Below are 14,572 nucleotides of genomic sequence, written 5' to 3'. Positions count from 1 at the left end.
TCATCACCTATCCACGAGATAGGGGATATGTGCTAGATTGGTATAACTCCCACCCAGAGGTGGAGATATCATTGGTGCAACCTATGTAGCTGCACAGGGACCCAGTATGTAAGGGGGTCCATTTCTACTTCCAAAATAAGTGGAATTGTGCATTATGATGAGCTTTTGGACTGAAAAGGGCCCATATATTGTTCTTGCACAATGGCCCTTCTCCGTCTGGATCCCACATGATCACTGGAACGTGGTATCTGTTTCTCCACATCCCACCCAAGCAAATCATCTTGGCGTGAAGCAGGTATGTGTAATGCTGATCATGCATGCACACTTGTATCCCATCATATCCCTATAAAGATTATGGCACTGCCAAAGATTGTCAAGCTGTGTTATGCCTATTCTGGTGATGATCTTTAATGGTCATAGCTAGAGATGTATCAGGCAAAATTGCAATTCGGCTGTTTACATAGATTTTCCTGGAAAATTCAATTTGGGGGAGCCGTGACCTTGTCTGACCTGGAGAGGTGAGTATAAGGATTTCTTTTTTTTTATTTATTTTTTTTAAGTGTATTGATAGCCCTTTACAGTTCAGAGAAATGGTGGCCAGTGGCCGCGATCTTGCTGGATGCACACAGAAGCTTATTAGAAAAAAATCTGCATTTGTATATATTTTTTTTAAATTCAATTCTACTTAAAAAAAATGTACTCATTTCTAGTCCCAGCAGTCAGGCCAACATCAATCTATAAGTGATTGCCAATCCAAAGGATAGTTGATAATTTATTTACATTGGAAAACACCTTTATTCACTACTAATACCAGTTACCAGAAAAATACTAAGTTAGTAAACACAAAAATATCTGCATATCACAATATGTATCCCATATAAAACTACTGAATTAAAACAATTAAAGAAAGACATACACAAAGGAGCCAAAACATCACTGATCAATTGTACTAGAAAGAGGGTTCATTAAAATTAAAGAGATCACAACAAATTTATAGACCAAATTTCATAAATAGAAAATATTAGAAAAGCGGTTTACTCATAGAAATGCAAAAATGTATTGTGAGGTAGCACGGTCGGCTGCGCAGCAGAAGACACGGGATCCAGGCATTAAGGTTCACAGCACACGGTTTTAATGTCCAAAACAAAAGTCCACAACAATATACATGTGCCTCTCCAGCAGAGAGCTCAGGGAGTTCTGTTCACTCCCTCACACCCGGCACACCTGCTCTCGTTCCTGTTTCCATTTAACCCTTCCTTCAGCCTGTAGGGAAACAGCATTAACCCTGGAGTGGATTTACTTTCTATCATGGAGGGAGCACAGCCGGGGCGAGACATACCGGCCGTCATAGATAACCCCGGTCACAGTCTCACAGTATATATAGAATACTCTCAATTTATCAAACGCAAAGCTCATAATACCATAATGTAATACCACTCTGACCTTCTTTTCTAGTAGACCTTATTAGTGTGCACTGAGACTATTCATGTTCTGAAATTATTTCCAGACATCCCATAGATAGAAATGTCAAATCAATCCGCATATTACTCTGTGGGGATGTTAAAAAAAAATGCTGCGTAGTATTACAGCTGCACAAGATCTTTTAGCTGTGGGAGTGGGAAGCTGATTGTCAAACTCAGAAGGATTCCCTATACAGAAGGCAGAGGTGGTTTATTATCATCCTTGTCTTCTTGATTGCTCTATACGCAGCAGTGAACAAGTGCTTTGTCTAGATTATAGGAAGCACTGACCGCTGTGATCAGTGGGTGCCAAGAGGGTGCAACACACCTAACCAGCTCTTCTATGCCGCCAAGAGGCTGAATTTGCTCTGTAACACAGGCTAATATACAAACCACATTTACAAGGAAAATCAGAATAAAAAAAAAAATGTATTTTAAAACCTCCCAAAAATATTTTATGTCCTTATTGGTGTATATTGTGTGATTGAATGATTGAATAAAATTAGAAGCATAACAAAAATAAAGAATAAGCGCCTGTTTGAATCGCTTTGTGAAAAAATAATTGTCTTACAATGTATAAAAATAAATATTATGGGAAAAGGAGCTAAATTTTAAATATATTTTAATGGTCTTTTGGAATCATAGAAAACGGGAAAAAAATGTGAAAAACAGACATGTATTTCCTTTATGTCCCTCTCCCCTCCTAATATATTGACCAAAAAAGAAACTGGGTATAAAAGTAACATAAAAATTAGGCCCCACATATCATGAAAAAAAAAAATCAATTTGAATACTCAAATTAAGATTTTTTTATACAGCGTTTTATATCGCATAATCCAAAACTGTGCCTTGATTTGGTTAATTCCTGGTGTAAGTCTAATTTTAATTATGTTTTAGCCTGGAGCCTGTTTTGTGTTATATGCTATAAAGTTTGTGATATAATCATACAGTATTTTGGCTATGTGCATCTGCTTAGTGTTGTGAGCGAAATACACTCCTTCTATGCCTTTGGAACTCCAAATCAATGAGATTTTTTTTTTTTACAAACGCTTGGGAAAGCAATACAGCACACACCCTTTGTGGTGTACTGAAAGTTTCTGCTTTATTAGTACATGTGACCAGTTTATATAGCATCATAGACAAAGGAAAAATTTGCTCCAACTTATAAGCCAATAAAAACAAAAGGGTGTGAACAGAAATGTGAAACTTCCTCACCCATCAGTGTTAGCTGAGCCCTATGACATAATTGGCTATAAGACAAGATGGAAACAAAATGGATTCTGTTCTCTCACAGTGAGTTTCTCATATTTGGTTTTGTCTGAGGATGGGTTTCCATGTATCAGATGCATGTGGTCAGCCTGACTCGGACAGATGCACAGTTTTACTCCAAAGCTAAAGTAGGGAATCAAGTGATATGCCAAATCAATGGGAATGATCTCATAGAGAAAATAAGGGTCTTTACTGTGCTGGAGAAAAAAAATCTAGAATGGCGGCTCAGGCCTAGGTTGTTTTAGATCCGGTTCCAATGTCTAATGTGTGTTTTACATTACCTGTACTACAAAAGCATGAAGGGTGTGTAGTGTGCCAATAGTGTCAGAAAATTGGGGTAAGAATTAGGGTGCCAATGCTGCAGTGACAAATATAACTAAGGCTATGTGCGCACGTTGCGCATTTGCATGCAGTTACGCTGCGATCTGCACCGCAGCGTAACTGCATGCTTCCTGCGTCCCCAGTATAATCTATGAAGATTATGCAGGAGACGTGCGCACGTGGCGTATTAGAGCGCAGCGCTTCGGCTGTTGCCCGAAGCGCGCGTTCTAAGAAGTGACATGTCATTTATTCCGTGCGCTCTGCATGCAGCCCCCGCTCTGTCTATGGGACGGGCTGCAGTCAGAGCGCATGAAATCGGCTTTTTTTTTTCATTACAGACTCTTTCTGCAGCGATTTGAAGCGCACGTGTGCTGTTCAAATCGCTGCAGAATTTTCTGCAGAGACAGAACGCAACGTGGGCACATAGCCTAAATGACATTTGCATTATTTACTTTCCAAAAGAGTTTCCATGCATGCATGTCTGTATAAAACTTGTATATTAAACTATCTATTGCTCAGGTTGGCTGTTGTTTTACCTCTAAAAAATTACTTCAAAGGGTTTCCCGTCTGTTTAACTTTCTGTCAAATGCCCATTGTCACATATTCTATATAATCTCAGAACTTGTCTCTCTGCTTCTGCTCTCCTATCTATCAAACCCTACAGGTGGGGTTTCAGTTTGGAGCAGGCAAGCTTTTAGACAATGCTGGTACAATTCATGAGTAGGATGTGATTGAGAGAAAATTCTAGTACCTATAGTGCTGGCAGAATGCTGATGAAAAGAAACCGCCTCCTCAAACAGGATGGATCAAGACTATGAGAGTCAGGATAATTTCTGGACATATTATAGTAGTATTAGACAATATATAAAACAGACAAGAAAAAAACAACCTGTAATGTAAGCTGAAAAAAAATGTATATTTTTTTTTTCTTCTTTGCTCTAGGGGGGAATCAACTTTAATTTCTTGCTTAATAAGTTCATCTTTATTTTTTTATAATTCGATCAGTCTGAGCATCTTACAGCTTTGTGTCCAGAGAAATAAAACTTTTCAAGGCTCTGTGCGCACTCTGCGTTTTTTGCCGCGGATTTGCTGCAGTTTTGGGTTCATAATTGGTGCAGTTTTTGTTCATAACCTTCCTGCAGCCCTTCCCCAGCAAAGTCTATGAGAAATCCGAAATGCTGTGCACACGTTGCTTCTTTTTTCTGCAGTAAAAAGAAGTAGCATGTCTTCTTTTCTGCGTTTTCCCTGTGTTTTGCCATTGACAATGTTAAAATAACGTAGGGGCAAAAACACGGTAAAAACACATGCGTTTTTGGTGCAGTTTTTCCGCAGGTAGGTGCGGTTTTCTGCCAGAGGGTGCGTTTTTCGCTGGAGAAGCAAAACTGCAGTGTGCACACATAGCCTTATACACAAATATATTGTAATGAAAGATTGTTTTCCGCTGTTAATCAGGTGATGATGATCTCTTTTTTTCTGATTTTAGGTCTTATCATTGTCCCAAGTGCTGGTGTGGGCATTGTGCTTGGTGGTTACATCATCAAGAAGCTGAAACTGAGTGCAAGGGAATCCGCAAAACTGGCCATGATCTGTAGCGGCGTCTCCTTGCTCTGCTTTTCCACCCTTTTCATTGTAGGATGTGAAAGTATCAATCTTGGTGGAATCAATATACCGTACACGACTGGGTAAGTACGCAGCACATCAGACCGTACCGGAGATCATTCACTGTGGTGACAGAGCGCTGCTGTTGACACGCGCTGGTTTTCTTAGTCAACACCCTGTCTGCCAGGGCTCTGTTTGTTATTATTATCATTATTTATTATTATAGCGCCATGAATTCCATGGCGCTTTACATGTGAAGGGGGTATACATAATAGGGACAAGTACAATAATCATAAACAATACAAGGCACAGACAGGTACAGGAGGATAGAGGTCCCTGCCTGCGAGGGATCACAGTCTACAAGGGATAGGTGAGGATACAGTAGGTGAGGGTAGAGATGATTGTGCGGCGCTGTATCAGACTGAGGGTTACGGCAGGTTGTAGGCTTGTCAGAAGAGGTGGGTCTTCAGGTTCCTTTTGAAGCTTGTCAAGGTAGGTGAGAGTCTGATGTGTTGTGGCAGAGCATTCCAGAGTATGGGGGAGGCACAGGAGAAATGTTGGATGCGATGGTGGGAAGAAGAGATGAGAGGGGAGTAGAGAAGGAGATCTTGTGAGGATCGAAGGTTACGTGCAGGTAAATAGCACGAGACTAGGTCAGAGATGTAGGGAGGAGACAGGTTGTGGATGGCCTTGTAGATCATGGTTAGGGTTTTGAACTGGAGTTGTTGGGCAATGGGAAGCCAATGAAGGGATTAGCAGAGAGGAGAGGTCGGGGAGTAGCGGGGGGACAGGTGGATTAGCCGGGCAGCATAGTTTAGAATAGGTTGTAGGGGTGGAGGAGGTGAAGAGGGCTTGGATGTGTGGCTTGAAAGAGAGATCAGAGTCTATGATTACTCCCAGGCAGCGAGCACGTAGGCCCGGGGAGAGTGGGCAGCCATTAACATTGATGGATATGTCAGGTGGTGGAGTTGAGTGATGGGGGGAAGGACAATGAATTCTGTTTTGTCCATGTTCAATTTTAAGAATCGCGCAGAGAAAAAGGATGAAATAGCAGACAGACATTGTGGGATTCTGGTTAATAGGAAGGTGATGTCAGGTCCAGAGAGGTAGATCTGCGTATCATCAGCGTAGAGATGATACTGAAAGCCGTGGGACTCTATGAGCTGTCCCAGGCCAAGGGTGTAAATGGAGAACAGCAGGGGTCTAAGAACTGAACCTTGGGGGACACCGACAGATAGGGGGCGAGCTGAGGAAGTGGTGTGAGAGTAGGAAACGCTGAAAGTTTGGACGGTTAAGTATGAGGAGATCCAAGATAGCGCCAAGTCTGTGATGCCCAGAGATGAGAGAATTTGTAGTAGAAGGGAGTGGTCTACTGTGTCAAAGGCAGAGCACAGGTCCAGAAGGAGGAGGACAGAGTAGTGTCGCTTGGATTTTGCGGTTAGTAGGTCGTTAGTGACTTTGGTTAGGGCAGTTTCAGTGGAATGATGGGGTCGGAAGCCAGATTGTAATCGGTCAAAGAGGGAGCAGGAAGAGAGGTATGAGGACAGTTCAAGATGGATATGCTGTTCCAGTAGTTTTGAGACATAAGGGAGAAGTGATATGGGACGATAGTTTGACACAGAGGAAGGATCAAGGGAGGGCTTTTTGAGGATGGGTGGGATGGAGGCATGTTTAAAGCATGAAGGGAATACACCAGTTGTTAGTGATAGGTTGAAGAGATGAGCTAGGGTTGGGATGAAGACTGTGGTTAGATTGGGGATGAGGTGGGATGGGAGTGGATCAAGCAGGCAGGTTGTGAGATGTGATCTTGAGAGTAGAGTGGAAAGATGAACTTCCGTCATGGTGGAGAAGCTGGATTTGGACGAAGAAGGCTGAGTAGTTGTGAGGAGTGGCTGTGGTGATTGTGGGCCAAAGCTTGCTCTGATGGTGTCAGTCTTCTGCTTGAAGAAAGAGGCAAAGTCTTCAGATGAGATGAGAGTAGAGGGAGGTGGTGCTGGGGGACAGAAGAGAGAGTTAAAGTGTTGAATAGCTGTTTAGGGTTGTGAGATAGAGAGGATATGAGGGATGAGAAGTAGGTTTGTTTGGCAGCAGTGAGGGCGGACTTGAAAGTGGTGAGAGCCTGTTTGTATGTAAGGAAGTGCTCAGTGGAATGAGACCTCTTCCATCTGCGCTCAGCTATTTTGGAAGTCCGTCTCAATTCTTTAGTCTGGTTCGTGTGCCAGGGTTGCCTGTTGATTGTGTAGGTTTTGGTGTGTGTGAGAGGGGCAGCTGATTCGAGAGCTTCAGGGATGGTGGTGTTGTATAAAGTGGCAGCAGCATCTGCATCATGTGAAGAAGCAATGTCTGCAAGAGGGAAAACAGACTGAGAAAGTGAGTGTAAATCAAGGTGATTGAGATTTCTGCGGGGGTGTGGACGTTTTTGGAGGGGGGTTGTGTACTTAGAGAAGAGAGGGAAGAGAATGTGGGTAGGTTGTGGTCAGATAGACGGAGAGGCGAGTTAGAGAGGGTAGATAGGGAACAGAGGTGAATGAAGATGAGGTCCAGTGTGTGGCCTTCTTTGTGAGTAGCTGCAGAGGACCATTGAGTGAGGTCAAAGGAGGAAGCGAATGTTAGAAGTTTAGAGACAGATGAGTGAGAAGTGTCAATGGGGATGTTAAAGTTACCCATGATGATGGTGGGGATGTCGGTGGAAAGGAATGTAGTAGCCAGGTGGTGAAATGGTCAAAAAAAGGCAGGTTTATAGTTAGTGCTGCCAAATTCACTGTGATCTGCCCGTTTACTGGGACACTCCTGACATACATGTCCCTAGAGTTGGCAGGTATGGTATTAATTTAAAGGGGTTGTCTCAAATGTATTATTTTCTTTTTTAATAGTAGGAAATTATATGAAATACTTCGATGTCGGTAGTCTGGGACTGCCAGGCAAGAGCCCTAAAGTCCTCCTCCTACCTGCTGGCATTGCTGATGCCTCTTCTGATTAATAGGCCTGGCACAGTGTCTTGTGTAATCTGTGTCACAACGATGACGAAGTGGTGTCTACTAATCAGACCAAGAGGCAGGGATGACGACAGGTAGGAGGAGGCTGATCAGGTTTTTAATCCAGGCAACCTCTTTAATAAGTGCTACCTATAGTACACACATAGAAACAAATGTACTGTATATATAACTTCATATATAGCTATATGTGACTACATCACCGTGTGTATATACGGGATAAGCCACATAAATGCACATGTACTGTATATCTATATGTGTGTCTGTGTGTGTATGTATACTGCTCAAAAAGCCTTCGGTTGATGAGTACTGATGTTCCAAAGTGCTTTTATAGGAGAGGTGGTAATCTCCATAAAGGTTTGCTCCACTCATTGTTTGTCTGTCTGGGAATAGCTACAGACCCCAACCATACTCAACAGAAGTCCTACTGCTCCTACATACATCATACACACATTAACATGCTATGCATTTACACAACATACTGTACCTGCCCGTAACTGACCTCTGGCTTTCTGTACACCACAGGAGTAGGACTTCAAGGAGCCGGGGTGTGGGCTTTAGCTCTAGCAAGACCAGATAGACATTGTGTGTAGCAATACAAAGATTGGATGACGTCTACAGATATTTAATACTGTTACTTCAGCTCTTATGTGAGAAAAAAAAATCAATAAATAACATCTCTGTAAAGTGCTATTTCCTCCCTCCTGACGATGTAGCGACGTACCCTCCTGTGCCTAGTTATAAATATGGCCCTGCTGACAATGGCTGTTGTCATTTAAAAGGGATTTTAGGATCTCTGGCCAACTAGGTCCATATATATACACTGATGAGCAAAAAGATAGCAATGCTTTGAAATGTAGACTTTTAGGCTCCATATCTCACCTTCCACTATAGCTTTGAGAGTGAGCCTACCTTAATTTTATTGAAAATCATTTTGGCTATCTCATACATATAACTGACTTGCAACTATTTAGCATTTGATTAGTTATGCAGATTTTTGTCATGTCACTGCATTTTTACTATTTTGCGCCTAAAAATGTAAGTTTACATTTTTAGTAAGTCAGACAGTTTAAGTGCAATGGTACCAAAAACTAATAAAATGTAGGTAAACTTTTGACTTTGCAGAAAGTAATAAAAATGCCTTAAAACATTCTCTCTCAATATTCTGACATTTGGCAAATATAATTAATTTTGGTTCCTGATTGACCTAAAACGGGAAAGGTTTAGGTCTCTTTCACACGACACTATAAATAGATATTTTCAGTATACAGATGCTTTTTCTATATCGGACAACCCTTTTTACTAAGTTTGCAGCTCATTTTAACAACTCATATATATATATACACAGCATATGTATTATTATTCTGTCGAAAAAATGACTTTTGCATGTGTGACTAAGGAGAACAAGAACTTGTAGCTCCACGATTGCTGGAACTCCACAAGTTCCCAAGATCGTTTATAAAGATCCTTATGGTAAATGATTTAATGAAACATGTTACGTAACTCTGTATCGTTACTGTAATTTATCTCTCACGCAGACCCACACTAACGATGGCACACAGGAATCTAACAGGTGGCTGTAATGTTAACTGCGGTTGTAAAATCCATGAATACGAGCCAGTGTGTGGATCAGATGGAATTACATACTTCAATCCTTGTCTTGCTGGATGCATCAATGTGGGAAATCAAAGCATTGCTGTAAGTACAAAATGTTAGCTACTTGCCTGCTGACTGTTTCCAGTTATTAGTGAGGCAGACACATTTTTGTCATTGTAGCCAAGGCTCTTTCTGTACCCTGCATTTATGATATAATTAATAAAATAATAAAAATATTTTTTTATATAGCGCCAACATATTCCACAGCGCTTTACAATGTAGAGGTTCTCACACAATGATAAGTAACAGTTATAGAAAATACAATAATTAAAGCAAAAATAATATAGATGTAGAAAATTTCCTATCGAAAGTATCCTTATTATCTGTAAAGTGGGCACTTAAGTATCATTTGAAATAAAAATAAGATTTAGATAATTTCTTGGCATCACGTATCTCCTTTATAATACTTTCAAGATTGCTATTTACATTTTTAGGATTTTACCATGATTACGTCATATAGGAGAGTAAGCCACTAATGGGCCACTAACTATGCCAGTATTTATGCCACTGTGGGGACACATCGTAAAGTAAAGCCAGTGCTATCCTGGCACTAGGATGCTGGATAGAAGCATAGCTTTTGTTGAGAGATTGGAGGTTTTATTTCAGAAATATGTGCATGTAAAGTTCTAGTAATGCACTGCTTTTTGATTGACAGGTGCAACGGGAAGAGAATATGTGGGTCGGGTCTTGCGATCTATTCCCTCCTCTGTTTCTCTGCCTATGCTGGAACTAACATCTATGACGGCAACAGGGGGAGGAAGGTCCAGGCAGGCATACCCGAATAGATAGCAAGACCAGACCCACATATTCCCTTCCTGTTGCACCTGTCAATCAAATAGCAGTGCATTGCTGGAACTTTACTTGCACATATTTCTGAAATAAAACATCCAATTTCTGAACAAAAGGTATCCTATCTGTTACACCTGGCCTTATGGCTCATGGACCTTGTGGCCACTGTTACCGCTTCTATACTGGTTGTGTGTCACACAATCACACAGGGTGAGTGGCCTGCTCTGTCTTTCATTTTCCTTTTATAGGGAAAGACCCTACTGTGCTGTTTCTTCCACAATATTGCACAAATACATGATTCAGAGACAATACCCAGAGGAAGATTCTCTATATTGAGGAAGAGGGCAGTGTCTGTCTCTTCAGTGGTGCATAAAAGTGCGGTCGACCACAGTTTTGAGCACTTCTGAAAAGTGGACAAAGGACAACTTTGAACAGAGCCCAGACGGAGTCCAGAGTATTGTTGCTGCATCATTATAGTGAATGGATTCCTCAGGGGTGTCGTCTGAATTTTGCCATTCAGACATTTAGATGGAAACCCCCAATGTAAGTGCTCAGCATAGACTCCAGAATAAATGTGATCCAAATTTTTATGTAAAATATTTCCAATAAACGCTTCAACTCCAACCGCAAAAAAAAAAAATAAACAAAAGTCCCCACTTAGGTCCATAATTTGTTAAGGGAAATATAGGGGGCTTACATGTTACTGGTAGTACAAAGCTCTGGAAAGGTGCTATGGCTGCCCCCCAAAAAGAAATCTAGGAAAATCTATGCTCCCTTCTGAACATTCACATGTTTGGCATTATTATAGTGAGCAGAGCCCGCCTAATTTACAGGGTCGATTTCTCCAGAAACATGAGAAATGAATGCGAACAATGAATGTACACTACAATGTACTGGGCAGATATGCAACTTTCAGTCAGCAACATCCATTGCTGATTGTTTCTCGAAAACACCCATGGAGTCAAAGTCCTCTGCAGATAAATTCCTAGAGGAGTGCCTGCTCATATACTCCCCAGCCTGCTCATATACTCCCCAGCCTGCTCATATACTCCCCAGCCTGCTCATAATAAACCACTATCCTGCTCATATACTCCCCATCCTGCTCATATACTCCCCATCCTGCTCATATACTCCCCAGCCTGCTCATATACTCCCCAGCCTGCTCATATACTCCCCATGCTGCTCATATACTCCCCAGCCTGCTCATAATAAACCCCTATCCTGCTCATATACTCCCCAGCCTGCTATATACTCCCCAGCCTGCTCATATACTCCCCAGCCTGCTCATATACTCCCCAGCCTGCTCATATACTCCCCAGCCTGCACATAATATACCCCTATCCTGCTATATGCCCTCATCCTGGTGTATGGCCGCATCCTGTGGCACATAAAAAAAAAAATAAACGTTCATACTCACCTCACCTCACTCCCTGCAGCACCGCTCCTCTTACCATCTGTGTCAGCGGCAGCGCCGCTGTGTGGAGCCGTCCCCGTTCCCCTGCAGCATCGCGATCCTCCGGTCTATGCCGGCGGCTGCGTGTGGACACGTGCGCACAGCGATAACGTCATCGCTGTGTGCACCGCTAGTCTCCACGCAAGTCAGCTGACCGGAGGAGACAGGAGGAGATGGCGGTGCTGCAGGGGAACGGTGAGTAATGTGTACTGATTCACTGCCCCTCGCACTGATGATGATGTGCGGGGAGCAGTGAATACAGCCGCACATGATCACTTCAGGCTGCAGTTGCCAGGGGTGATCATGCGGGCCGGCTGTTTATCCCTCGCCCATCACCCCGCCCACCTGTCAGTACCTGCTTCAGCGCTGAGAGATGATGGGCGGGAGGATGGGCATGCATATAAAATGAGCGGGTCCACGTGGTCACGGCAGGCTGCTGCAGCCTGCTCGTTCCCCAGATGACCCACTACACCGCAGCACCCTCATTCCGCGCAGCCCTATATTCAGACCATAAGACGCACCCCCCACTTTCCCCCAACCTTTGGGGGGAAAAAAGTGCGTCTTATGGTCCGAAAAATACGGTAAAATGCAATAAAAAGCAAACATAAAATTGTATCTGCCCCAAAATGGTATCAGTAAAAACATTAGCTCAAGGCGCAAAAAATAACCCACCACACAGCCTCAGACACTGGAAAATGAAAACGCTATGGGTCTTAGAAAATGGTGACAAAAGCAAAATATTTTTTTTTGTCAAATTTGTGATTTATTTTCACCCCTTAAAGGGAACCTGTCACCAGGATTTTCCCATACAACCTATGACTCTTATATGCAGCATTCTAGAATACTATATGCAACAACCCAGGCCGATCAGTATGACATAAAAAACAACGTTTATTATACTCACCTGCGGTGCGGTCCGGTCCAATGGGCGTCACTGGTTTCAGTCAGGCGACTCCTATCTTCTTGCGATTGTCGTCCTCCTTCGTAGATCCATGTGGATGAAGGGTCCTACGTTATCCACACAGAGGCCTCAATTACATTTCTGCGCATGCGCACTTTTATCTGTCCTGCTGAGGCTATATTGGCAAAAAAAATAAAATAAAAACGTTATGGCTCTTGGAAGAAGGTGAGGAAAAATCTAAAACGAAAATGGAAAATTGTCGAGGGATGAAGGGGTGAAGTTTCTTCTATAACAATATAAAGGACCATATCATGTATTAAATATTTTTATTGGGTTTTTTGACCCAATAAAAATATTTAATACATAATATGGTCTTTTATCTTGATTTTTGATGTGCGCCTATTTTATGTGTGCCTTTCTCTTCCTTGTATACATATTGTTTTCACACATATGGCAGCACTCCTTCGTCCATTTTAGGCTGTGCATCCCTTCCTTGTTTCTTACTTCTTCTATAACAATGTCACATTAACGATCTGGGGCGTAGGACTGGCCATATGCTATAGCAATCTCCAAAATGAGAGGTGATCTCTGTACACAGAATACAAATCTATGGCATTCCAGCCTGTCAAATCTAAACCAAGGCAACTACAGCAGCCTGTGAATCACCACTGAGTTATTGTTTCTTCCTGTATCTGATGGTCTTGCTGCAGGTGTATGTACTTCTGCTTGACTTATTTATGTTATGTATCTGATTACTGAATTATACCGCGTGTCATATCCTTCCGTGTCAGTTGCATATATCTAAATAATATATTCCTAACTAATCAGAGTCTGGTTGCTACACTTAGCAAATAGTTGCTCATATTGATTAAAATCATCTGCCAAACTGTATTATAATTACATTCGTCAGATGTTAGTTGTGAGACTCTCTTAAATCAAGAGACTTAATTAGGGTCATAGTTAAAGGTGGTGTCACACATAGTGACGACGACAACGACGTCGCTGCTAAGTCACCATTTTACTGTGACGTAGCAGCGACGTCCCGTCGCTGTCGCTGTGTGTGACATCCAGCAACGACCTGGCCCCTGCTGTGAGGTCGCCGGTCGTTGCTGAATGTCCTGCTTCATTTTTTGGACATTGCTCTCCTGCTGTGAAGCACACATCGCTGTGTGTCACAGCGAGAGAGCGACGAACTGAAGTGAGCAGCGACCATGTAACGACGCCGCAGCGATCCTGATAAGGTCAGATCGCTGGTCGTGATCGCTGCTGCGTCGCTATGTGTGACACCACCTTTAGGAGCTCAATACCAGTTTGAGTTGTCTCCAGTATAGGGTCTATGTGGATTATAAAAGTGAAGTAATCGTTGTAAAATAAGCTAGCTCTAGTCCAGGGGTGGAGAATTAATTTTCCAACATGAGAGACCATGACGGTGGTGGTTGGCCAAATCAACATATGCTGAACTATATTTTGCTCAATATTAGTTGTTTATAGCTGTATCGCTTATTATTCAGAGGACTCACTGCTACTACTAATCTGTTACGTTCGGGCTTATTGTAACATGTATCCTTACCATTAGCTGCTAATCAAAACCCTGTAATTTACCAGTACTTCTTTTTATAAAGCTGATAAAAGCAGTAAATAATACTGTTCCTGCTATATATCTTGAATATATATAATAAATGTACCTTGATCAACAGCTCCCCCACCATGCAATATATATGATGTCTCCACAGCCCACTCCACACAGTATGATGACTTTAAAGCCCATTTACACACTGCCTCCATACAGTAGGATTGCCCCCACAGTCTAGCACACATAATGATGCCCATAGTCACCCCTATACAGTATGATGCCCCCATAGCTTCCCGCTCAAAATTATACTCCACTGCCCTCCCGCACAGTATGATGCTGTCACACACTGTATAATGCCGACAGTTACCTTGAAACAGTATGATGCCCCCCAGCTACACACACAGTATAATACCTCCACTGCACTTCACACAGCGCATGCTGCCTCCACGGCTCCCACACACAAAATGATGACCAATATCTCCGCCTACACACAATATATTAGCCCCCACAGCACCCCTACACTTAGTATGAGGTGCCATAGAATAATACCTCCATAGC

The 14,572-nt window shown here is 42.4% G+C and overlaps 1 protein-coding gene across 2 annotated transcripts in view; it reads left to right on the top strand.

Annotated features, from left to right (window-relative positions):
- The window catches only part of SLCO5A1 (solute carrier organic anion transporter family member 5A1), a 167,658-nt gene that overhangs the window by 137,849 nt on the left and 15,237 nt on the right, over positions 1-14,572 (top strand). For both annotated transcript variants that reach the window (XM_075353201.1, XM_075353200.1), the window contains 2 exons: positions 4,534-4,732; positions 9,181-9,340. In XM_075353201.1, the coding sequence (XP_075209316.1) occupies positions 4,534-4,732; positions 9,181-9,340 (359 nt within the window). The remainder of the gene's footprint in view (positions 1-4,533; positions 4,733-9,180; positions 9,341-14,572) is intronic.

This window comes from Anomaloglossus baeobatrachus, chromosome 6, assembly GCF_048569485.1.
Source record: "Anomaloglossus baeobatrachus isolate aAnoBae1 chromosome 6, aAnoBae1.hap1, whole genome shotgun sequence".
Classification (NCBI taxonomy): Eukaryota; Metazoa; Chordata; class Amphibia; order Anura; family Aromobatidae; genus Anomaloglossus; species Anomaloglossus baeobatrachus.
The sequence above is the reverse complement of the archived record's forward strand: the minus strand, read 5'-3'. Positions and strand labels throughout refer to the sequence as shown.